This window comes from Neopsephotus bourkii, unplaced genomic scaffold (genome assembly GCF_033783945.1).
Source record: "Neopsephotus bourkii isolate Nb327-2 ecotype Australia unplaced genomic scaffold, CSIRO-AGI_Nbou_v1 NB_1820, whole genome shotgun sequence".
In the NCBI taxonomy this organism is placed as follows: Eukaryota; Metazoa; Chordata; class Aves; order Psittaciformes; family Psittacidae; genus Neopsephotus; species Neopsephotus bourkii.
In genome coordinates, this window is record NW_026902293.1 from 12242737 (window position 1) to 12268432 (window position 25696).

General features: G+C 42.8%; 1 protein-coding gene across 1 annotated transcript in view; it reads right to left on the reverse strand.

The window, feature by feature from the left end:
- The window catches only part of ZNF704 (zinc finger protein 704), an 86885-nt gene extending 63369 nt beyond the window's left edge, over window positions 1-23516 (reverse strand). Inside the window, exons 1-2 of the mRNA XM_061342928.1 lie at window positions 23158-23516; window positions 5008-5255 (exon numbers count right to left, since the gene is read on the reverse strand). Of these exons, the coding sequence (XP_061198912.1) occupies window positions 5008-5255; window positions 23158-23439 (530 nt within the window). The 5' untranslated portion in view covers window positions 23440-23516. The remainder of the gene's footprint in view (window positions 1-5007; window positions 5256-23157) is intronic.
- Between the last annotated feature and the right edge of the window lie 2180 nt (window positions 23517-25696).

A 25696-nucleotide genomic window follows, 5' to 3' on the forward strand; every position in this document is an offset into this window, starting at 1 on the left:
AGATAGGGAAGTCATAGTGAGGGTATCACAGTCAAGCAGATACTGCTTCTGATCTTGGAGTCAGGCTTCTGGAGAGTTTTGCCTATGAAAATAGGCAAATGTTTCCACTGAAATGCACAGCGCATAATCAATCATGCCCAGCAGGCCTTACAGATCAACAAACCACTCTCTAATCAGAAGGCTGGCCAGAGTTGTATTCCTGGAGAGATTAGGCAGGAAAATCATTTCGGGCTGAAAATGCAGCACTGCCTACACTGTTTCCTTATAATGATGGTCAGACAACACGGCTGCAATTAATTTTGCCCCTGTTATTGGTAACTGTTGTAGAAGGACCTAAAGAGGCAACGGGGGAGAGAATTCCCAGAGATGTTTCATTTGCTCTAGTTCAATTACTTCACATACTCCTTCATTAAATTATATATAAATAGGTAAAGTATAGGTAAGTGAATAAAAATTAATTTCACCATAACAAGCAACTTTCTGTATATATAGAAGAAACAGAAGACAGCAATATCCAATACATTACTGCCATGGTAAATGTCACAGCTTAACAGCAGTGAACCAGAAGAGCACAGGAACTAGAAGGTTTTATTGCACAACAGCCGCTTTCACCCTATAGGAAGTGCTTAAGCAGCTCAGGTTTAGCTTTGGCTTGTCCTTTAAGAACAAAAACTGAATGCAGAAAAAGGCGGTAAGTTTGTATTTCTTTTTCAGAGGAGGTTTTTTTTTTAGAGGAGATAGGGCACAGGAGGACTGGGGGAAAGGAAAATGATGTGGCAAGGGGATAATAAAAAATTCACAGTATTTTGAGGTAATCTAGCAAAAACTTAACAAAAGCACAACTGTTCAAATACTTCCACCCATCAGAGAGGTAGAAGTGATGCCTGCCCAGCTCCTTCTTTAATTCTCATAACCTTTCAGGTGTTTACAGTCCCAGAAAGGACAACACATCTGATACTAATGCATAAAAGTTTGAAGAGTGGTCGAAACACTTCTGTCTAAAAGGACGTTTAACCCATCACCATTTCCTGACAATTATCCTCATATTTTACTAAAAAAAAAAAAAAAAAAGGAAATTTCATCCCTTGCTCTCCATCTCCCACCCTTACAACCTCATCCTCCAAGAGGCAGAAGTCATTCCCTGCATTCATGTCTCACACCTCACACCCACCACATCAGCAGCCCAGACTTTTCCCCAGTTTCTTGCTGACTTGCTTTGGGAGCAAGTGCGTGGTATGGTAAGTAACTGATGAAAATACAAATGAGCAAACAGCTCTGTGAACTCCACGCCACTGCCTACTGGGAACATAATATTTGGCTACCTCTGACCTCTACAGATGTAGCTGCCCAGAACACCGGTAAACGTGTGCTTGCTTCTGCCCACAAGACAAGGCGGTTAGTCCCTGAGGGATACCACTCTCATTTTAGTAAATGACATTTCCCTACTCAGATCCTAGGGACCTGGGCTGCGCTTGATCGCTCATGTTTGAACTGGAGGTCAGTCTAAAGCTTACTCTCCTCTGTTGTACAGATAACATCTCAACTCTCAAGAGAGAATTGTAGTTTATAGTCGAGTGGTCAGACCCCATTCTCCAAGACAGCAGTCCTTCATGCACCAAAACTACCAACAGATTAAAAATTTAGAAGGGAAGTAAGCAATTCAAATTTTCTTATGATATTAAATAGTTTGTCTACTCAAGCTGAACAGTTTCATTTATGCTTATCTGAGTTTCAGAAGTAGGAAAGCTATTGAACTCATATAAATTTTGTTCAAAATGCCCAAATGAAGAAATCTGAAAAGGAAAAGACTTAATGCTGTTAATCTCTCATTTCATTTTTGCATTCCAAAACATAAAAATCAGTAAAAAAAAAAGTCAAGGTCTCCAATTTTACTCCAAAAGACACTTCCAGTACAGCACATAATGCAGATAGAAAGGTCTGCAATACTTTCTCCAAATTAAATAGAAAATGTAAACAATGAACTTTAAAAAGCAATTTAATTTTGGTGTTAAAATTCTCCTGCATGCAATAAAATATTTATTTCAGGTCTGCCACATTTAGCCTGACACTATAAAGAGCTGCCCTATGAAGCACCTTGAATACATCAGGACTTTGACAGTTAAGATACCTCCTCTGAACACCAGAGACCCCTGTTCAGATCCTTGCTCCAAATGCAACAACAGAAGAACCTGAACGCACACCACACCCCAGGCATGCATGTTAACTGCTGGGCTATTACCGAGTATGGACCTACACCTTCTCTCCAGATATCACTGACACGCATTTTAAACTGTCCATGCTCCCGTTAGTGTCCTCTTCTCCTCCATGAAAACACAAGAGGGCCACCAGTCTGTCCCTGCTCTACAGTTCCACCTACTGTAATTTCAGCACACCCGAAACACCAGGCACTTGGTTAAGGTATTTTCACATTTCTAAAATTTCAGAATTTGCAAGCAATAATGAAAGCCCTGTGGGTGAATGCTTCAGAAGAACATTCATTATGCTGGCGCTTTCTGAACTGTTAGTTATTTTGGATACAGTGCCTCACAATGATTTTCATTCTTATTCATTGAGATCCTTAAAAAACAGGTAAGGTATGATGGGCTTTGTCTCATTTTGTGGTCAATGAAGTATACTCATCCATGCTACCAAGTCTCTTGCAGCCAGTTTTTCAGAGGTCTGTAGAGATACTCATATGCCCTTGATAAGAAGGATTCTGCAGTATGATAACCTTCTGTCTCAAAATCACATATTGTCCTGGGTTTAGCAGGATATTGCAGAACTTAATGCTACCCTTTAGTTTGGCATATGAAGAGAAGTGGGTAACCTGAGCTCCACTAAGGATTTAAAACAATAAATAGCGAGCTGCATTTCCACAGCATTTTTCTACTTCATTAACAATAGCTGGGAGGGTTGTTTTTTTTTATAAAAAGGGCGGATGCAGCAGTAAGAAACTGAAGGTCATATTAAACCCCTTATTCCTTCCATGTTTTTGTAAACATCATCTAATTAATTCAAGATGACCTTCCACAATTGGATATGACAAATCTGAGAAGGCGTATGGGTGTTCTCATCAGAGCAGAGGACAGCCGACCCAACAAGTCCTGCCAGGAGGCGAAGGGAGAAGGAATTCACCTCTAGGGAACACATAACTCCATCAAAACAGTCCTAGACAGAAGACTGGAAGCGGCGTCTAAGGAAGCAGGAGAACATCAAATGTACTGAATGTGTGGACAAATGGCCCAATATCTCACCTCAGATTAAAAGTGAAACTTAAATTTGTCTGCATAACTGTAGCAAGAGTGACAGAAATGTTTATCATGCTATTCAATCTAGACTACAGGTTTGTTCTCTACTTCATTTTCTAATTCTGCTAATGTAGCAACTCAACCTGTATGCCTGAAAATATGCAGCAACATAATATGTTCACTTTTCTGTTCCAAACAAAATACGGAAACAAAGAACCATTTTAGAAGACAACTTTACATGTGAAATTAAGTTATTTCCTAAAATCTTAAGCATCCTGTGCTCACAACTGGTGTCACAATTATGCCTTAAAGAGGCATTAAAGATGTTTATTCATCCTATTTTTCAACTTGTTTGGGAAAAAATATCCATCCCTCCAAGGATGGATATTTTACAGTTACAGGAAAGGGGAGATCACCACTTCTTGAAGTGGATTATCTGCATGAAGCGACACAAAAAGGCACTTAAATCCCGTACTTCAGCTGCCTGAATTGTAAAATGGAAATTCTAATATGCAGTTTGAGCAGGAAGTTGGACTAGGAGATTTCCTGAGGTCCCTGCTAACCTGAATTTTCTGATGTTCCTACTTGCTTAGAAACACATAAGGATAACTGTGAAAGGCACTCAGCCATTACAGGGTTAATTACTGGTGAAAATCTCAAGGAAGTATCCTAATATTTTCAAGTTTTTAATGCACAGAAATACAGGGGGCAAAAATGGTGTCAAAATGCTCATGAACTCTGGTTTTCACAAGTGTCATCTATGAGAGCAAAAGGAAAACGATGGTCATCCAGTTCTGGGTAATGTGGCAGAAGCTGCTGGTTTATCTTGGTTTTTAGATAGCAAGCAAACAAAAAACCAAAAAAGCAACAAAGCATCCAGTATTTTTTAAGTGACAATATAAACTCAGAAGGTGTTTCGCTGAATACTATGTGCAAGTCAATTTAACAGGCAGGCTAACAAAAAAAATTCTCTTCAGATAGACTGATGGCAACACCAAATCATGAACAACAAAAAGAAACAGCACTTGTCATCTTGCAACATAAAATACCCGATTTGTTGTCATTTTCCCCACCGTGAATAGAAGTGAGTCTGTTAAGCATTACTGGATATGGGTTATTTTATATTAATGTTCAGCATTTCCTAGAGGAGTCATTCCTTTTCTTTCTCAAAGCAGTGAAGTCCTTGCCCAAAATGCAAGATTCTTTAGATTACTGAGGTTCTCAAGATTATGACCCAGCTGTATGCCTATACCAGGATGTAATGGAACTTAAGATACTACATTCCCTCTATGCAGTGTAAGTCACATCCATGACTATAAAGTGGTTGCAGGTATGATACTAAAAAATAATAATTAAAAAAATGGTATCAGGTAGGATGATTCTGTGTCTAATTTAGAAGATTACATCTTGGGGTGAATCTGGGTCAACAATCTCTTTCTGTTAAGACATGTCCTCTTCTGAGAGTAACTCAGCTGCATCACATTCTAAAGCCAAAAACATCGCAAAAGCAATACAAAGTCCTACACTGCAGATGGCCTCAGTTTCTGCTACTACTGCTTTCAATTTCCTAGCTGATCTCTCAAATAGTGGAGCTGTGATTGATTTTGGACTGCTTAGGCACAAATACTTGTCATATCATTTCACAGTACTGCTTACCAAACTTACCTCTTACCATCCCATTAAAAATAAAACATTAAACTGGCAAGCAGAAAAAAAAAAAAGATTAAACAAAACACAAAAAAACCCCAACTGTCCTTACCTTGCTGGAGGCACATCAATATTTGAAGAAACAACCTTGCGCTTCTGTTCCAGAAGACAAACAGAACGAGTGTTTTCCTTCTCATACTCATGAGCTCTGTTTGGTTTTTTGGTCTCTGCTGTTTTTAAATCTTCCTCCTTTGTGGTGAACAGGAGAAACTGTTGGTCTGGCAGTTTTTGACTGATGTCATATTTTACATCCTCCTGTTGAAATGCAGGAAAGCTCATTTCACGCTTGATGCTGGCTGCCTGTAAAATTGAAAGCAATTATTAAATTTTCCTCTAATTCTCCCAAAATGTGAGGGGGGGACGGGATGGGATGGATGACACACCGACGGACACAACACATGACTCAATACCCAAAGGCATTTACTTCTAATTAGTTCTTTGAATCAGAGAATACCATTTCTTTGCCCTTCATAAAGTCTAAACCTGCCATTAATTTCTCAAAGGTGTTGAAGACTATGCAGAAAAATAAGCAATTATTTTCCATTTGATAAAGCAAGCAGTTACCTCTTATTGTTAAATCAAAAAGGTATTTGAAGTATCAGAAACCACAGAATATATACATTAAATGTATACACATCTGTGCTGCATAACTACACAAAATAAATGCCAGCTGCCCTCTTCCTAAAATTCCAGGAAAAAAGTCAGAATCCAGATAAAAGGCAATAAAGAAAGCAAAGCTCTTCTGCCAGTCACTTACTGGATTCTTTAACAGCTGCATTTATAAATATGGGTTTCTCCAGGAGCAGAAGAATTATTCACTATGATGCAACTTAGGTGCCAGAAGGTAAAGGGGAGAAAGTTACACTGGCTGGACCTCCATGAGGAGCCCATCCAGCAATGAGGAGCACAGACACAGACAAGAGCAGTGTCAGGTTGTCTCTTTGGCTGCTAGCACTTCCCAGATCTTCAGGTCTGCTGCTTCCCATAAGCAGAGACTTCCTTAGCAAACAGGTATCTTAACAAATACACTACCTCTCTGGAATACAATGCATTGGTGTTTATAAACTAAACTCTTGCAAGATTGCAGTGAAGAGCATGGAAAACCAACAGAACCAAGCCACTCCGTCTTCCCAGAAAGCAAAACAAAGCCCAGGACCTAAACTCTTCTCTGGAATGCCATTCCCTGGCCAACTATGCTGAGAGAGGTCACAGGGCCAGACTATCTTGCAGACTGTCACGAGTGTCTCATTCTGCTGTACAGCAACCAAACTCCTCCAGACCCTCAGCTTGCTAGCTTCCTCATGTCCCTGCCTGCCAGAAACACCCGTTAACAGAGTTATTTCTAGATATCTGTGCTTTTAAGATCAGGAGTTTAAACTGCTACCTTGCAGTAAGTCCAAGAGATGCACAAGGGAGGCAACCCGAACAGCCACACAAAATACGACCCAACAAAATAGATGCTTGTCCCACCATGAGCAGAGGTACTTCGATGCCACATGCACCATCTTGGAGAAGTCCAGACACCTAGGACTGGCAAACTGGATTTGTAGATGCCTGTAAATTATTGCTGATCTTTACAGTGGAGAGATCGAGGACGTGTTGCCCTCAGAAAGTACCCCCACCAATAAGCTGAAATTCCCTGTGTAAACTCTTCCCCGTACTCCCTTTCATCATCCAAAAAGTTTATCAATATATGCATATATGTTTACACATAAAGATATATAAAAATATAGTCCTCTCTCCACATACCTCCCTGTTTATAGCTTTCAGACCTTGGCAGGTATTTAAAAACAGCACAAGCAGTTTTCACAGGAAAGACAATCTTGCCAAGGTAATTTTGTTTTGTAACATATAAATACTTCAGACCAACTGTCTTATTCTAGTGCTTCCACAGAAGGGCTTTTAGACACTGCTTAAAGAGCAAAACTAGAACTGTTCCTTTATGAATGTAAATAGTAGAAAGAATTAGTCATTTTACACATCTTCACACACAAATAGATGACACATTACCAAGAAAATCTGCCTGGAAGACAAAACAGTCAGCATGTGATCACACAGAATTAGGAGAAGACGTATAAACAACATAAATTTAATTCTCATTTAAGGATTATTTTATAAAAAAAACCTTCGGTTTACAGTGAGCCCGTTTTTTAGGGTCTGAGAATCTTAGCAGATGCTGAGTTCCCTTCAATTTTCAACAGAATTGACTTAGAAGTGATGCACTAAAGCAAAAAACACCCCCCAAAACCTGAAAATAGCCACATTATGATATCAAGCCCCTAGAAACTATATAATGCAAATGAAGGTACATACAAGACTCGAATTCTATCCATTCCATTGCCATATGGCCTTGCATTGCATAACCATGCATCATTTCCTCCCTCCCTAGGGTTTCCACCTTATCCAGTGCAGAGGATGGTGCTGAGCAGGGCATGAGCAGCTACATGTGCTGTGCATGGCAGGGTGCTGGTGTGCACATGTATGAGGAAGCACCCAGCAGTTTCCTCCTTGCTCTGCACAGCCCATAGTGGAGAAAGCCCTGAGAGCACAGGGGCAGCCTCCCTTATTCCCTACTCTCCAATGCCAGACTGAACACAGTATTCATCAGGATGATTTTTTTTTTTTAACCCAATGAATCCATGATTTTACCAAAGGAAAAAAAAAAAAAAAAGCCATGAAAAAAGCCACAACAAAACAACCAAAACTTCCTCAATTTATGGAACTATAGTATTTTATTCAGTTTCAGCAAACATACTGTACCATACACTATCAAGTTTTTCTTTACAGACCTAAACAGTGATGACAAAAGGTTGCAGGCTCAGACTGCAGCTGTACAAATAAAACCTAACCGCAAAGAGCAGAATACTTGCACTGTGATACCAGGTAACCTATTCATAGATATCAAAACTATTCACATACATTTCAAATACAGTCAAATAACAGCTTTGTTTTCATATGTCAGTATGCCATAATTAACAGCCAGCCCCATGCAAACGTATGGAAGTGAGAAATTACTAAAACCACAGAAGCAAGTGCTTAGGTTGTCAAACAGTCCCAGGTCCACTAGCTAAAATGGCCAGAAATAGCAGAAAACCAAATCCAATGCTTAGACTATCTTCCACTCCTTCAGTTTTCAACATATGTCTGGAAATATTAACCTCCTTCTAAACTTTCCCTGGAGAGCAACCACAGACAAAAGAATCTTTTCTGCTTCACAAGCAGGTGATCACGAGAGAAAGCCACGAGCTTCCCTTGGGGGCCACTCTCCTGTGGCACCCTCCTGCTCTACAGGCATTTTTTCTGTTATAATTCATCCGTGTCTACAGGAGTCATTTCCACTTGAGACACCTGCCCTAAATTGAAGAATACAGGGTCTTTTGCTGGAAACCCAATCACCTACACAAGCAGACACTGATGTGCAGAGTGCCAAAGGCCACAGACTCATCACTTCTTGGCAAACACACTGATTAACCATCAGGACCCTGCTGCTTTCAAGCTCTGCTTCAACATCACTCACAGTTCTGAAAAACATGGACAATTCCAGTATATTTTTCCCAATAACTGTTCTACGATAACCAATCAGGAATTCTTATTTTTCCCGACAGATCTTTCACATTCTTTTAACCACTTTGAGGCTTGTGGTCGTCTTCTAAGTCCACAGCATGTTTCATTAGAAATTTTGTGGAAGGTCTAGTCCAAAGAGAAGCAGCCTGTCTTGCAGCCAGCCAGATGTTAACACTGTAACTTCAATTTATTTCAGCTTACTTCAAATACTTCACATTTCTCTCCGTTGTTGTTCTCAAACTCCATTTTTATGCTGTTCCCCTTCTGGTCTGGCTTTTATTACATCTCTGTATTTGCCACCTTACTGCCTTCAGCATCAACTGCTGATAAAAACACATCCAGTTTTTTCCATACACTTAGACTGTCACTCATATAAACCATTCTGTAATAGGCTAACAGTTTTTCTATGCAATTCATTGCATATTTTCACCCTTAAGCCATCAGCAACCTTCAACTTACTTTTCAACCAAGTCATTTGCAACCTGGCCTCAGGCAACTGACATCACTTGGAAGTTCAGTCACATACACAGGAATTACAAACCACATCCAAATTTTAAAAACTAGCTTTGTTTCTGTTTGCAGATACCCTCATCTGCCTTTGACAACTAACTTCCTTCCATAACCACCTGGGCAAGGGAAACTTTTGATTATGTCTCTGCTTGGAAACAACAGCTCAGTATTACCTGCACCTTCCCTGCTGGAGCTCTGCTCTGGCACTGCTCCACACTTGGGGGCTGATCTGGCTTTACTTGTTCCACTGCTTTTCAGCCACCACTGGCCTTCCCACCCACTCTCCTCTGACTTTTCAAAACCTAATAGTGCAACCATGTCAAAAACTTCTTCAAAGGCACAAGCTGGGTCACAGAGTGGAGAGCCATGAAGATGATGAGAGGGCTGGAGCACGTCTCCTGTGAAGACAGGATGAGAGAGTTGGGCCTGCTCAGCCTGGATAAGAGGCTCAGGGAAGACCCTGTAAGCATCCTTCCAGTACCTAAAGAGGCCTACAAGAAAGGTGGAGAGGGACTTTTTACAAGGGCATGTAGTGATAGGACAAGGGGGAATGTCTTTAAACTGACAGAGGGGAGATTCAGATTAGATATTAGGAAGAAATTCTTCACTGTGAGCGTCGTGAGGCATTGGAACAGGTCGCCCAGAGAAGCCGTGGCAATTTTCAAGGAGAGGTTGGACAGGGCTTGGAGCAACCTGGTCTAGTGGAAGGTGTCCCTTCCCATGGCAAGGGGGTCAGAACCAGATGATTTTAAGGTCACTTGCAGCCCAAACCATTCTATGAATTGAGTCCTCGGCCTATGTACAATATTAACATCATGTAACTGTTAAAAAAGACAGGATGAGGATTTATGATTTCCATCTGATTTACTATGTAACCAGTTGGTCTAATTCTATCCAAAAAACCTCTTTGGATTAAACACCAATTAAAAAACACCAATAGCTACATGCCAGTTTAGCACCAGCCAATGTGCTGGATAACTGTTGGTTTGTATAAACAATTTTTTCGTTCTGACTTTGTGACCAACTCTTTCCGTTTTCTGAAATAGATGTAAGCATGCTAAATGTTAGGGACTGCCAATAAACCTTCCATCTGTTAAGAAAACAAAAGTCACAGGATTTTATTTTTTTCTTTCTAAACAAGGCTTTTGCAATATTTTTATCCACTACAGAACAAACATGCAGCTAAAAAAAAAGTAAAAGAAGGAACCAATATATTCCAGCCTAGTGTATTAATGTAAAACAATCATTAAATGTGGATATTTAACATGATACACATTTTAAATGTTCAGCCAAAACAAGAGCTTAATAATTGCAAGGCTCTTTTCAGGCCAGCCTGAACAGCTAGGCTATGCTCTAGGGACAGAGATAAGCCACGTTTCTGAACAAGAAAGAAATCAGGAGTAAAGTTCACAGCAAAATATAACAAGCAACAATGAGAAAGACTGAACTTATTACCAAGATAACATCGCACAAGTAAAAAATATTTAAATTAAATCCACAGATGGACAAATGTTTTTATTTATTCTTACTACTTTGTACAGTATTTCCAGTTCAAGTTCCCGTAACAGAGCTTTTTCCTGTAAAAAGGCTCTAATTTTTGCCATCCCAAAACAGCGTCCTCACTGGAAGGAAAGAATGCACTAAATTTCCATTTTGCCAGAAATCTCTATTCATACTGGAATACAAAGAGATAAGACAGATTCTCATAATGATGCTTGCAAATAATCTGCCCTGAATTTCAATGTATTATTACATTTTCGAGTATACTTTGCATTTAATTACTTGCTTCACCGGCAGTTGCTTATTACACATAAACCATGTCAATCTAATCACTCTAAGCATTTGTAAGCTGCTGCTCTCTAACAATATGGAAGATAATGCATTTTAAGGTCACTGTAAGACTTCTTTATAATGTATAGTATGCACTATTGTATAGTAATGTAGCATTTATTTTCAACCAGGCTAGGACAAAGTCCCTATCTTCACCATTTGACTGAGTACACAAAACTACCCATAGAATATATTTCCTAGTTATTAAAATACAAATTTAAACATTTATGTTGCCTGGATCAAAAATACTGTGTAAGGCACCAAGAACTGGAATCACCTAGAATCATAGAATACTTAGGGTTGGAAAGGACCTTAAGATTATCTAGTTTCAACCCCCTGCCATGGGCAGGGACATCTCACACTAAACCATGTCACCCAAGGTTTTGTCCAACCTGGCTTTGAACACTGCCAGGGATGGAGCATTCAAAACTTCCCTGGGCAACCTATTCCAGTGCCTCACCACCCTTCCAGGAAAGAATGTCCTCCTTATATCCAATATAAACTTCCCCTGTTTAAGTTTTAACCCATTACCCATTGTCCTATCACTACAGTACCTAATGAATAGTCCCTTCTCAGCATCCCTATAGGCCCCCTTCAGATACTGGAAGGTTGCTATGAGGTCTCGACACAGCCTTCTCTTCTCCAGGCTGAACAGCCCCAACTTTCTCAGCCGATCTTCATATGGGAGGTGCTCCAGCCCCAGTCATCCTCGTGGCCGTCCTCTGGACTTGTTCCAACAGTTCCATGTCCTTGCTATGTTGAGGACACCAGAACTGCACACAATACTCCAAGTGAGGTCTCACGAGAGCAGAGTAGAGGGGCAGGATCACCTCCTTTGACCTGCTGGTCACACTCCTTTTGATGAAGCCCAGGATATGGTTGGTTTTCTGGGCTGTGAGCACACACTGCCAGCTCATGTTCATTTTCTCATCGACCAGCACCCACAAGTCCTTCTCCACAGGGCTGCTCTGAATCTCATTACTGTCCAACTTGTAGCTGTGCCTGGGATCGCTCTGACCCAGGTGTAGGACCTTGCACTTGTCATGGGTAAACTTCATGAGGTTGGCATCAGCTCACTTCACAAGCATGTCAAGGTCCCTCTGGATGGCATTCCTTCCCTCCAGCGTATCAACCGAACCACACAGTTTGGTGTCATTGGCAAACTTGCTGAGGGTGCACTCAATCCCACTGTCCATGTCAGCAACAAAGATGTTGAACAAAAAACTTCAACCCTTTTCATCATCAGGTGTATGTCAGTGTTTATGCAGCTAAATACAACTTATCTCCAAAAACTGTGTGCCCCAGTACCAGCCTAAGGTGCTACTGAAATATACAGCATCTCTCCAGATAAATGACAGAAACTTTCAGTCCCACACATGAAATTCAGTACCCATAGAGATACCTGTTGAATGCCAAATAAAACAACTACCAACTTGTGACATCTGAAATTCTGCACTAACTGGCACAAGAAGCATATGTGTTATTAAAACTGGACAGAGAGGTATTACTGAGATTACAGGGGGAGACAGTGAGGAACGCTGGGAAGCTACAGTCCTTCCCACAAACTGTTGTCGCGTCTAAACAAAAATGATTCAGAAATATTTGAGCCTTTCTCTCTCTACAACATGAACATGAAGGGATAAAGATGTGAAAGTATGGCAACTTCCTTTTTCATCCCATATACACTGATAGCAAGTTCCTTGCAGAAAAGTACATGACATGACTTCTAAGATAATCAGACACCAATTAGTAGCAATTAAAAATATTAATGTTACTTATTGAATGTGTTCATCTTCAAAATTTGCTTGCAATGTTTAAATCTCACAGAAATAATTCCTTGTTCTGTGTTCTGTATATGCTGCACATGCAAGTGGATAACTTGCAGTCACTGCTCGGCGAAATCTGCTAGCTGGTTCAACTGGACAACAGCCCACGGTCATAGCATCTCTGTAAGGATCTCAGCAGAAGTCCTTCAGCTGTTTTCCTTTTCTTAAATAAAACAAGCTCCTGAGAAACACACTGCCTAGAAACATAAAAATCAAGAAACTGTCTTGGAGAGCCTTAAACAGAAGAAAAGTGGAGGTTCATAGCTGCAAAAAACTGGGTTCATTTTTCATTTAGCAGTCCTGTTGCTGCACTTCAAGGTTTTCTAAACACACTCACCATCAAGAACTCAGGTACTCTACCAGGCTAAAAAGGGCTTTGCTGGCCAGGAATGGGCACCCGTAATTGCATTCCCAACTACTGGTTTCACAAACAGTGTGTTTAGAATGAACTAAACCAATTATCACCTTTTCTTGCAGTGACCTACGTGCCTGGCTGTGCAAATGGGAAGGGAACCGCCAGGCAGGTGGCTCCCCTCACCTCTCCTGCAGCAAAAGCAGTGTGAAGGTTGCCCAGTGCCACTGAGGGTAGCTGCGGCCATGCACAGGACATGAGAGGGACTGGAAATGTGCCCTGGGCTGGACAAGCAGCACTGAACGCCAGAAGAGGAAGATACACCTGGAGATTGCCGGCCACCTCTGGGAAAACTTAAAAAACATGGAATTGGAAATAAAAACAGGCATGCTAATGCATGTAGCAGGGGAAGTTTAAACAAACGTTTTTGTTCTTATTTCTATTACATTACTGGTTGTAATTACAAGGTGTAGTTAGTAAGTGCCATCAAATCAGGTGTTCTAGTCTACTGTCCTTGTGTATGGACTATCTCACGGACATATCAAACAAATAGAAATATCAATCTGGTCTTTATTTACCAAATCTCATGTGCAAATAAAATATCTTTAATTTCTACTATTTTGAGTTCATTGCTGAAGATATATTTGCTTCTCTTTTCATTTGCTCAGGGGGTTGGGAACAGTAAGGACAGCAGCAGCTCAAAGCAGAATGGAGAAATACCATCACTTCTAACATCTTATTCAGGATCAAGCAGAGTTCCCAAAAAAACAGACCATGCAAGAGGCAGTGGGGAACTTCCCACACTTTGAATAAGATTTTGGAAATGCTGACTCACTGTTCCTCAGTAAGAAACACTTGATCAGTTCATCTTCATTTAAAAGCCCTCCTTCTCTGCCTAGACAGAGATATATAGTGAAGTATGTCTAGTGAAAAGAAAAACAAATTAGCTTTACTTTCAAGACTTCTTGCAAATAAGGTACAGATGGGTGTGAGATTTCTAAGGTCAGAAGCAATTGTCTGACTTTGGAAGCAGAGAGCTGAGATGAGATGCTGCACATCCTACATCTCTTAAAAGGTTATTGAAATGTAAACCTTAACATCCTGGGAATAAAGAGACTTTGCTCTTTGTCATTTGTTTTTGTCTTCTTTTTCATGATTGGATTTCAGTGAAATTGTGTCAAGGTAGTTCACAGACATATGCGACTGTTGTAACTTTGGAATTAAATAAGCACTGTGAATGACAGCTTAAAGGGGCAGTGCTGATCCCTGAAGCTGAGAGCCTGGAGGAACTATTACAAGATCAGAATCAAGTACACATGCTTATCTCCTCTAATTGATTCCAAGCCTGGAAGTAGAAAGCATGGTCCTTCAGAGGAGATGAACAGGCAAGGAGCGTTGCACTCAGACAAGAGATTCTCCCAAGTCTATGTTTGGCTCCAGACAAAAACATTTAGCAGTTTTCCTGTTCAGAGTGGGAGAGATGCCAAAAAGAGAGTTTATTTTGGGATCTGACTAAGCAGAGTAATACCACAGTTTCATCTCCTTATCCCCTGGAAGCAATGGAGTAACACTAGCAGAAACCTGCAGAAGCCAAACATGATCTCTTCCTCCTCAGCCACTCCAGAAACCAGCCCTCTATTAAACTATTAGAGGGATGCAACCACATTGCATAGCAGAGGGGCCTTCACAAAGAACCCGAACAACCAAATGGCTGCTGTCCTCCAAATGAGGAAGGCTTGCTCCTTTTCTCACCTTCCTTTTCCTCTCTATGCCTACCTTAGCTGTGATATCCCATCTTTTCCTCTGCACGATTAAGATGATTGACAAGCCCTTCCTTGAGTCACCTTATTGAAGTTGCACGTTCTAAAGACTCTTTGCTGCAAGTGTTTCCCACTGTTTCCCACTTTTCTGCTTTTTCTATACAGCTCTGTAAGCCAGAGGAACACTACAACTTCAGCTGGGCCAGGATTTCATAGAAATCTGATTTTTTATGTTTTGCAAAAGCATAAAAAAACCTCACAAATAATCTGTATTTTTATGCAAAGTTCAGGCAACACAAGTTGTTCAGTTTCCTGTCTTCGTTAGTTTTGTTGTCAAACAACAAATACCACCCACACATGTACTTTTCAATACAATGAGACAAATGTCAATGCAATCATCATTTTTGAAAGTTTGGCAAGGTGCCAGAGCAGTGAAAGTGATCCCATCACAGACTGTTCAGTAACAGCAATAATATTAAATTCCTACATGCTCTGTTCAGCAACATACTACAGTGAAAAACAGCAGCACAAGTTCATGAAATTGAAGCTGGTCACCACAGGAGCTCTTTTTACTCACTCTGTATTTCCTGTTCAATTTCAGCAAATAAACAAAAACACTAATAAGAGTTTCTCTCTTAGCCTACCACCCTTCTGTAGTCTTTGGGCTGGCCTCAAGCAGCAGGAATGGTCAAGCTGCTTGTCATTTTTAGAAATAAGCAATTCAGTAAGTCGCTTGGAAGTATTATAAAGCCAACTATAAACCACTCTCATTCTGAGGGAAAAATAAATAATATAAAAAAGCATCATTGCTCAATCTACAGCAGTGTTTACAGAGCAGACATCAACAAGTATCAGTGCATGCCCAAGCAGCAAAGCTCCCACCTTTGAGATGGCCAAGTGGCACAGCTTGAGGCACAGATTTATCTCACAGTCTGCCAAGATCTCTTTGGTGCTCTCATACCACTGGGAAAACACAGAGTAGGACTCAAGTGTTCAAAGCTGATCTAAAGGACTGTTAGGCTTCTCTGTAACCTTGGGTCAAAAATGAGGTTGGAAGAGCACAGGGTCAGAAAAGGCACATATGACCAGTTTGTCCACACTTGTCATAAGACACATTACAAATGTTAACTAGCAGACCATGAAAAGCACTTTCTCAATACTTAGTTTTCAGATGCAAAACAATGTCACTTCTATCTTCAAGAAGGAGGACCCAGGGATCTACAGGCTGGTCAGTCTTACCTTGACTCCCAGGAACATGACAATGCTGCTAATCCAACACACCACTTCCAGGCGTATGAAGGACAAGAAAGGTATCGTGAGTAGTCAGCATGGCTTCACCAAGGGGAACTCATGCTTGGCCAGCCTGACGAACTTCTAGGACAAAATGAATGGCCTGGTAGATGAAGGGAGAGCAGTGGATATTTTCTATCTAGACTTCAGGAAGGCTTTTGATGCCATCTCCCAAAACATTTTTATATATCAGGTGTTGATGTACAGACTGAATAAGCAGGCAGTGAAATGGGTTGGAACCTGGCTGAACGGACAGGCCAAGAGGGTGCTGATCAGCAGCACAAGCGGTAAATGGTAAATGGTGTTATACCCCAAGAGTCAAAACCGCATTCGGTCCTGTTCAAAATCTTTGTTACTGATCTGGATGATGAGGAAGAGCGCATCCTCAAGTTTGCAGACGACACAAAACTGGGAGGAGTGACTGATACACCAGACAGTCACACTGCCATCAAGAGAAGCTTTAACAGGTAAAAGAGCCAACATGAACCTCATAAAGTTCAAAAAATAGAAATGTAAAGTCCTGTACCTGGGGAGGAACAATCCTAGGCACCAGTATATGCTAGGGACCACCCAGCTGGAAAGCAGTTTTGCAGAAAAGGTCCTGAGGTCCTAGCAGACACCAAGTTGAACTTGGGCCAGCAATTTGCACTTGTAGCAAGAAGGTGAATGGCTGCACCACAAACAGCTTCTGACAGGAAGTAGAGGGAGGTGATTCTGCTCAGCACTAGTGAGGCCACATCTGGAGTGCTGTATCCAGTACTGAGATCGCAACACAGGAGAGACAGAAACATACTGGAGAGAGGCCAGTAAAGGGCCACCAGGATGCTGAAACGTCAGTCCTATGAGGAGAGGCTGAGTAGCTGGGACTGTTCAGCCTGGAGAAAAGGCGGCTCAAGGGGATCTTACAAATGTCTATAAATACCTGAAGGAAGAGTACAAAGAAGACTGGACTGGGTTCTTCTCAATGGTGCCCAGTGACAGGACCAGAGGCAATGGACACACAATGAAACACAGGAGGTTCCCTCTGAACATCAGGAAACACTTCCTCACTGTGAGGGTGAGCAAGAACTGTCTCAGGCTGTGGAGTCTCCATCCTTGGAAATATTCCAAAACCAAGCGGACATGTTCCTGTGCAACTGGCTCTTGGTGGTCCTGCTTTAGCAGGAGGGCTAGACTAGGTAACCCCCAGAGGTCCCTTCTCACCTCAACCATTCTGTGATAAAGACTGAACAGCACATCTCCACCCACCAGCACAGACTGCACATCTGAAGGCAGCCAACTGACCATTCTCAACTGAACTTATTCTAGACTGAAAACAGTCTAGCAAATAAGGATCAAAACTGTTCATGGATACACTGCACTGCTTTATTCTCACATAGTTACAGTTTTGCAATACAATTCCTTTTAAGGAAAAAGTGGTTATGCTTGCTCTAACAAACAACAACAAAAAATTACATCAAAGATCCTCAGCAAATTACTCCCATTCATTCTTTATTATGGGAAAGTTAAGAAAAAAAAATCTTGTAAGCCCAAGACCCTCGGCTCTACCCCCAGTAATCCACACTACATATCAACTTTTAAAAATTTTAGTAAGAAAAAAGAAATCCCAAGTCTAGTTGTGCAGTTTCCATAAGAACTCCACCAGCCAGGTTTTCACTCAAGGCCTATAAGAAACAAAATGAAGCCTGAAATTTAAAAATTAATTCAGTTTATCTACTTACAAAACCATGGCTAAACCGCTGGTATTCATCTACCTCTCTTGTCTCCCCCTTTAGTTGTTCCCCAGAGTCCACCAGTATCCATTTATTATCTCTTGTGCTACTCTTCAACTTTGCATAAGAGGGTAGAGCAAGATCATGCTTGCTGTGAGTTTGTATGCAGCCTAGACTAACAGGATCCAAGATGAGAACATGAGTGCTGGTGTTCTAATAACTAGCAGTATTTATAAAAATATACCATTATTAGTCTGAGGGGAAACATTTCAGTTTACTCTTAGGTTAGCATGCAAGATCCTAATGTGCCTTAGAGATCTCTCTAGCACTAAACAAATCTGGTACTTGAAGTTTGCATTTTGCAAGTTGCCTGTTAAAATGTATTTGCACACACACACACACACACACACACACACACACACACACAAGCTGAATTAAATAGCACTTTGATAATCAAGCAAAAACAAAAAAGTATGTTTTGCCCAAGATGAGTCTGCAGTCCATTCAAACAGTAAAGCTGAAGCTGAAAGTCTGATTGAAAGGACAACAATGAATTCACACCTGGCTTTAGAATGCAGAGAAAAGAGCAAAGGAGCAGAGTGAATTCAATCCAGCCAAAGAACTCAATGTAAGTAATAGGCAACTTATTTCTACCCTACAAACCCTGACGATTCTTCTACACCCTATATATTACACAGATGTCTCTATCTTAAAAAAAAAAAACTAATAAAAATAAATCCAACCCAAACCAAACCACAAAAATGACCAAAAGCATATTTTTTCCTGGATTAACCTAGACCCCTACCAGTACCTACCACCCCCTTCTGAAACCACTGGCACAGATTTGCACCTGCTCTGTACTTTGTACTTGTTGCAAATTCTTCTTAGCAAGGTGGGAAAAACAGAACCCAGTGTTCATGAAATTGACATCTTGCTTATGCATCTTGGGCTTTCATACTTCTCCTGCATCGCAGCACAGCTCTCTGGGCCTTCAGTTTTCAGACTCTTCATCTAATTTCCCATTATTCTGGGAGCTCCGTATCTGCAGGAACAAATCCATTTGCAGGAAATTCATCCTTCTGAACTACCAAGATGTGCTCACACACAAGACAATATCTAGAATAGGTAATTTCATGGGTGCACATGCTAAGGTAAGAGCAGAGACCGTGGCAACATAATGCCTGAGGAGCATGAGCAGTCCCCATAGTCAGCTAGGTTAGAAACATCCTGCATCCATACTCTGAAACTGCAGACAGCAACTGCACTGGACATAAAGTGACAGCTCACCTGGACTAAACAGAAGAAAGCACTAATTACTATTTATAATGGTAAAGAAAACACTGCAACATGCTGGCAAGTTATCACAAGCCCGTGCCATTACCAGCTCAAATCCTCAATCACAGCGCTCCAGTGGTTTACGGGCAAATTAGTGTAGTTCTGCTACTTGCACTGGGGTTTGCTTATAAGAACCAGATAAACCCAGCATCGCAGACCATTGATGGACCCTACTTCAAAACCTTCTCTCCATATCACCAAACCCAGCAGTTTCCATGGAATGAATTAACCTCAGCACGGTACTAATGTGACTGCTTATGGTATCTAAATCAAGCTCCATACAAAAGATGAAACAAACAGGACTGCAAATTAATCCACATTTCAAGACTAAGTACTGGTAATCAGGCTATTTACTCTTTTTCGTATAATTCCAAATGGCTGGAAATTTAGCTGTAGCTAAAGCAGCAATATGGGTTACACAGATAGAGTTTCATATGCAAAATAAGTCTGTATAATCAGCACGTTAGTGTTATTTGTTTCCCTATGCAGATGAATGAACTAGTATCTGACACAGTAAGAAATCCCAGCACATCTCAGCAAGGCTTTACAGGCTCTGAAAGACTCTCTGGCTATCTTCTGCCATTGCCCACCAGCTACACACAGCATGCTCATGCTTCTTCCAGCATCATGTTAGAATAGCAGGGGGAAGGAGAGCAACAAAAGTTTTCTCCAGTGTCCTCCACCTCGACATCTATATGTTTACAGCAATATAAAGAAGCAATTTTTGTATCTTTCCCATGACTAGGTCTCTCTTACCCACTTTCATGTTGTATCTGTTCTCTCCTTCCAAGACTTTAGATATTGGAGAAGTAAGATTTGTCTTTACAAAGTACTTCCTCTCTATCCCCATGCTTAAAAGTGAGGGTCAAAACCAGACTACCAGTGGTGCAACCAACAACATGGACTTCTTTCTGGTGGACACAACACAGCTGTGAACTGGTGGTGCTGGTACTTTCTTCATCTTAACTATTCTCAGGTACTTTAAAAACACATGAATTCCCTTGCAGGCCCTATGATGCATTTATCCACATATGGGCGCTTCATGGAAGGGACTTTGTGAGGAGCCCATGAAACCTCTATCTTTAAAATGCTATTCCACCCAAGGGCACAGACATTTAGCACATGTGGGCATCACCTGTATCAATACCACATCCCAAATCATTGCGTGCTGGTTTTTAATTGCATTATCTGGATAGCATATAGTGCAAAACCAGCACCCAGACCATGATGTTTTCAAGTGTGATTGAAGGACATCCTGAAGGATGTCTCTTGTTCTGAAGGTTACTGAATGCTGCAACCATGTATGCCCTCTCTCAGCAGTGGACACCCTGTTATTTCCCTTTGCACCCAGACCCCAACTTGGAAGGCCAGGCACAAGCATCAAACACTGCTAACTCCATGCCAGCTCTCCATTTGGCAGGAATCCTGTTTGACAAGCCACAGCCAGATCATGCTAGTCCTATTACTCTCCTGCAGCTCTGCAGGTGGACCTCTGTATTCATTTTATGCCAACTTCAATCAAGATTAATCTGCTGCTTTAAAATTACTTGGAAGAACCCTTAAACTTTATGTACTTCTACACTAACAACCCCTAGATAAACATACAGAAACCAAAGACAATTTCTTTAAAATATTAAATTTTAACAGTTTTCTTATTTTATAGTACTCAGAAGTATACACAGTGAAAACAAAACCCAAGAAGGTCATGATGATTAGAAATATTCACCTAAAGAGGGTAAATACCTGCACCTGTTAACCAAAGATGACTTGAGATTTCATTAGGTACAATAGAAGTATCTTAATATACATTACTCATCTATGAGGCAGATTCACTGTCCAGGGAAGTTAATATATGCAAGCACCATGTTCTTATATGTGCATATAGTCTTAAGTGCAAAGCAGAAATACCAGCAACCTTTAATATAAGTATTAACAGAGATCAAGGTTGGCCTAGTAGTACTGCTATGCTCCCATTGGGGTCTTCCCTGTCATCTCATAAAAGGGGAAAAAAACACAAAACTGAACAAAACAGAAACCAAACTACCAACAGAAAAATCCCTAAAGTAAAGCAGCAGTGAAAGTACAAGTTATCCCCATATTGCTTCAGAAAAAGTTTGTTATAGCAGTGGCAGGATATATATATACATATATATATATATACACAAAACTCTTCAGAGGCATGTTGAGGGCTGACAGAACAGTACACTCCGATAATCCATGTTAAATGCAGATTATACCAATGTAATCCAGTTGGTATTTCAGATTATTGTGCTTCATCTGATAATTTCATACTTTTTTCCTATTAGGTACACACGGGAAGTTTCTCTGAGCCTCCTTTACCACCTAGAGTTTCCACACAATGGGAAGACTGATGGAACGAGAAGCCCATTGTGGGGCCCTTCATCCTTAGGCTACCAGTAAAGTGTCAAAAGGTTTTGTAGCAACAGAATTGTCCCAGCCTGTCAGGCCTCAGCATGGACAGTTTGACACAGCCAGACCATAACCACATCTCATGGCCTTTGACAGACTTACTGAAGAGCTACATGCACAGGTTATGGCAACCCAACTGAGGCAGATTTATCCTGCCACTGCTATAACAAACTTGTTCTAAAGCAATAGGGGGTAACTTGTACTTTCATTGCTGCTTTAATTTAGGAATTTTTCTGTTGGTTGTTTGGTTTCAGTTTGTTTGTTTGTTTTTCTTTTTACAAGATAGCAGTACTACTAGGCCAACCCTGATCTCTTCATAGAACCAAAGAATCATAGAATACCACGTTGAAAGGGACCACAAGGATTATCTGGTTCAACCTGTCTAAGCAAAGCATGACCTAAACTCGATGTCCCAGTTCCCTATCCAGCCGAATCTTAAGAGTGTCCAGTGCTGGGGAATCCACCATGTCCCTGGGGAGATTATTCCAATGGCTGGTTGTTCTCAGTGTTAAAAATTTTCATCCTGTGCCCAGCCAGAATCTCGCCAGGAGTAACTTGTGCCCATTACCCATCTTTTCTATGTGACTCCTCATAAAAAAGGGGTCTCTATCTTCTTTAAAAAATGGGACATGTTGATAAGGTCTCCTCTGAGCCTTCTTTTCTCAAAGCTGAACAAACCTAGCTCTTATTAAGTAAGGATCATTATCTATCTTAAAAAAAAAAAAAAATAAATCCACATGGACACCCTTTAAACTTTCATGCACATTTATCTTCCATAATCCAGTGCACAACTATCACATAAATCCTCCACAGACCTACCTACACACAAATTTAACCCTACTATCCAGGTTACCCCAAGAGAAAAATAACTACAGAAAACCCATCATGATAAAGTAAGGCCAAGTCTGCAGGATCTCAGCCGGCGATTGTGCTCTGCAGGTTTCTCCAAAACGCACCGAACTCAGAGGACAGCCCCATCACCCTCGGGCCTCTGCACAGTGCTGCTGCATTCAGAAACTTCTCACCCGCCGCCCATCCATGTCTCCTCACCGCGGCCACCCTCCCCGTACACCCGGTAGGCACGACTCGAGTTTTGAAAACCTCCCCCATGGCAAACGGCCAGGTTGCACATCCTCCTCGCACTTTGCCCAGGAAAGTCTTTATGTCCGGTACTCAAAACTACTCCAGGCACCAGTGACTCCCTAGGCACGCCGCCTCTGAGCCGCGCAGCTGACCGCACCGCCCTCCCCCCCATCCCCCCCGGGCTCCGGAGCTCCCGCGCCGGCCGGACACCCGCTTCCCCTGGGACTTGTTGAACGCAGGCCTGTCCGCACCGGCGCCCCACAGCATCCAGCCGCGCCGGGGACCGCCTCGCCGACAGCCCGTTCACACCCCCTCAGAGCCCCGCGGACAGCCGCAAGCCACCCAGCCGCAGTGGGACAGAGACTGCCCGACGCCCGGCTCAGGGAACCGGCCTGCCCCGCCCCGCCAGGCCGGCACCCCTATCCGGACCCCTCTACCGGCACTAACATGAGCTGGGCCGGGCGGCTGCCGCTACCGCCCCACTCCCGCCTCACCCCCCCAGGGACGCACCTTGAGGCTCCCGCGGAGGGGACCCTTTCCGTGTCCGCTCACAGCTGGGGGGGGACTCCCCAGGCCGCCCTCTTCTTCTTCCTCCTCCTCCTCTACCTCCACCACCACATCCTCTTCTTCGTCCTCCTCCTCCAGCGCCGCAGCGGAGCCCTCCCGCCGGGGCGGCCTCCAGGCGCTCTCGGGCTTGGGGAGCCGGCCCGCGTCCGCCTGCGCGGCGACCGGCCCCGCGCACAGCCGCCGGCTGCCCATGCTGGAGCGCTTGGCCAAGCGCCTTGCCTGCATGGTGCCTCCTCCTCCGCCCGGCCCAGCCCGGCCCGGCCCGCCTCGCCCCCCGCCGCGCTCAGCCCCGGCTGCGGGTAGCGGCCCCGCCGCGGGCGCGCAGCGGCAGCGCCGAGCCCCAGGGGCGGCGGCGGCGCTCACCGGGGGACGGCGGTGGGTGTGTGCGGCGGGCGCGGCGAGGCCATGGGGGCCCGGGGGCGCGGCAAGGCGGGCCCGGTGGCGGCGCGGCCGCCCCGCCGCTCGCCCACCTGCTTCAGCCGCCCTCCTCTTCCTCCGCCGGCCTGCCCTCCCGGCTCAGTCCGGCTGTCGGGCGCGGTACGGGGTCTGCTCCCGCTCGCCCTTCCTAGCCGCCGCCGGTCCCCGGCACCAAAACCTGGACTGGATTCCCGCCGGCCGCGGCTACGCCAGGCGCTGTGCGGAGCGCTGGGCCCGCACTGCTTCCGCCCGCAGCAGCGGGCCGGTTTCCCTGCGGAGTGCCACCGGCTGCGCCGACCGCCGGCGTCGCCCCGGGTGGGAGCAGGGTGCAGGTCCGTACTCGCCGGCGCGTCCCCTACTGCACCCCGCCGCGTTTAGTCAACGCGAACTGCAGGAGGGCCGGGGAGCGGGACAGGGGACAGGTGTCCCGCGCCTGGGTGGCATGAAATGGTTTCACCTCTCCCCAGAAAACATGAATGGGAGAAACAGAACTTTTGGGGGGAAAAGCTGAGAAGGAGCTGGGGGGTTAGGGAGGTTCAATATGAAAAAGCAGAACAATTAACACTCTCTTGAGGGGAACAGTACCCGCAAGGGAAATAATTTCCCATTGAAGTTGTAGTACTTATGCACAATAAGCTTTAAAATACCTTTCTGAAAAGTGTTTTTAAATTAATATAGTTTCCAGAGTTTTAAGTTACTGCAGTCACTATTTAAATTTATTATCGGCTTCTATACCATTTATTAAAGCCTCCTGAGGCTGAGTTACCTGATAACTTCAGTTTGTCACGTTTTTCCTAACCTATTCCTCTACATATAAGCTTTAAGTCTGCATTTACATGTTATTTTTGAGCCATATATATTCTTTTCTATTTACCAGTGAATGACAGTAATTCCCTTTTCAGTGCTCATTGTTTTTCTCCACATACATTCTAGTTGAGAGAGGTGCCAACAGGCCAAATGTACACGTAACAGCATGGGGCCACGCTTTATCTCTAAAGCTGGGTTAACTTGTTCCTGTCAAAAAGTAATGGTATTTATTCATTTTTTAATATAGCATGCAGCATGTTCTATGTGAGAAATAATGGATAATACAGTACCCATTCTTAAAGAAATAATATTACTTTTCATGTCAACCCAGCCCCACAAACCAGTTGTTTTCATTTGTTCCTCCAGGATTTCCAATTTGACAGTGAAGTATGCTTAAGTTTTGCCTTAAACATGAATTCCGCCATGAATTTAAATGGTATTCTCAGTTCCCTCAGACTTGTACCTCAATGGTATAGAAACTGAATCATTCAGATACGTCCTAGTATTAAAATTATTTGAAATATTTCATGTCATTTGAATATCACTTCAACCCAATGGTGATCATCTGTAGAGGCCTGTGTTCACAGTTATCTGTGATATGTGATTATAATCCTGTTACTGAAGGTCCCACTCCTATCACCCACATACTGGGATGCGCATGAAGAGACTCCTTGACCTTCTCAAAGCTCTGCAAGTTTTAATTGCAGCAAAACCAGAACCAACCTTAGAAATTCTATGCACCTAATCACTGGATTGGATTATATTTTCTAGCATGAACACCACAAATGACACAATGGAGACCAAAGGATTTCTTGTGGAAAGTAGCGATGATAAAGAGTAGCTGGGCTTGCACAGACATGTCTGTTGACTTCCAGCACTGCTCATGTTTCAAACCTCTGTTTGAACTCCATATTCAGCCATTCCATCACGTTGGTTCCAGGAACCCTGTGTAAGATACAGCTGACTTGATGCCTCTTGCCCTGAGGTTTTGCTGGGTGAACATAAAAAACAGACTGTTAACCAATATCAGGCTTTCAGTTGTCAATTCAGCAACAATTGTTTCAAAAACTCCTAGCTGGGCTCTGTTTTGGGAGCATGGTGGCAGGAGGCAGAGAGGCTCAGGCAGGTTCTTAGGGACATGTAAAACATCCCAGTCCTGCCTGCTGGCCAGCAGGAGTCTGTCCCATCCTCAGGGATGCTGCCTCTTGTCCCCCCATAAGGCTCCAGCAGATCATGGCCCCTCAGCTCTCAAAGCAGA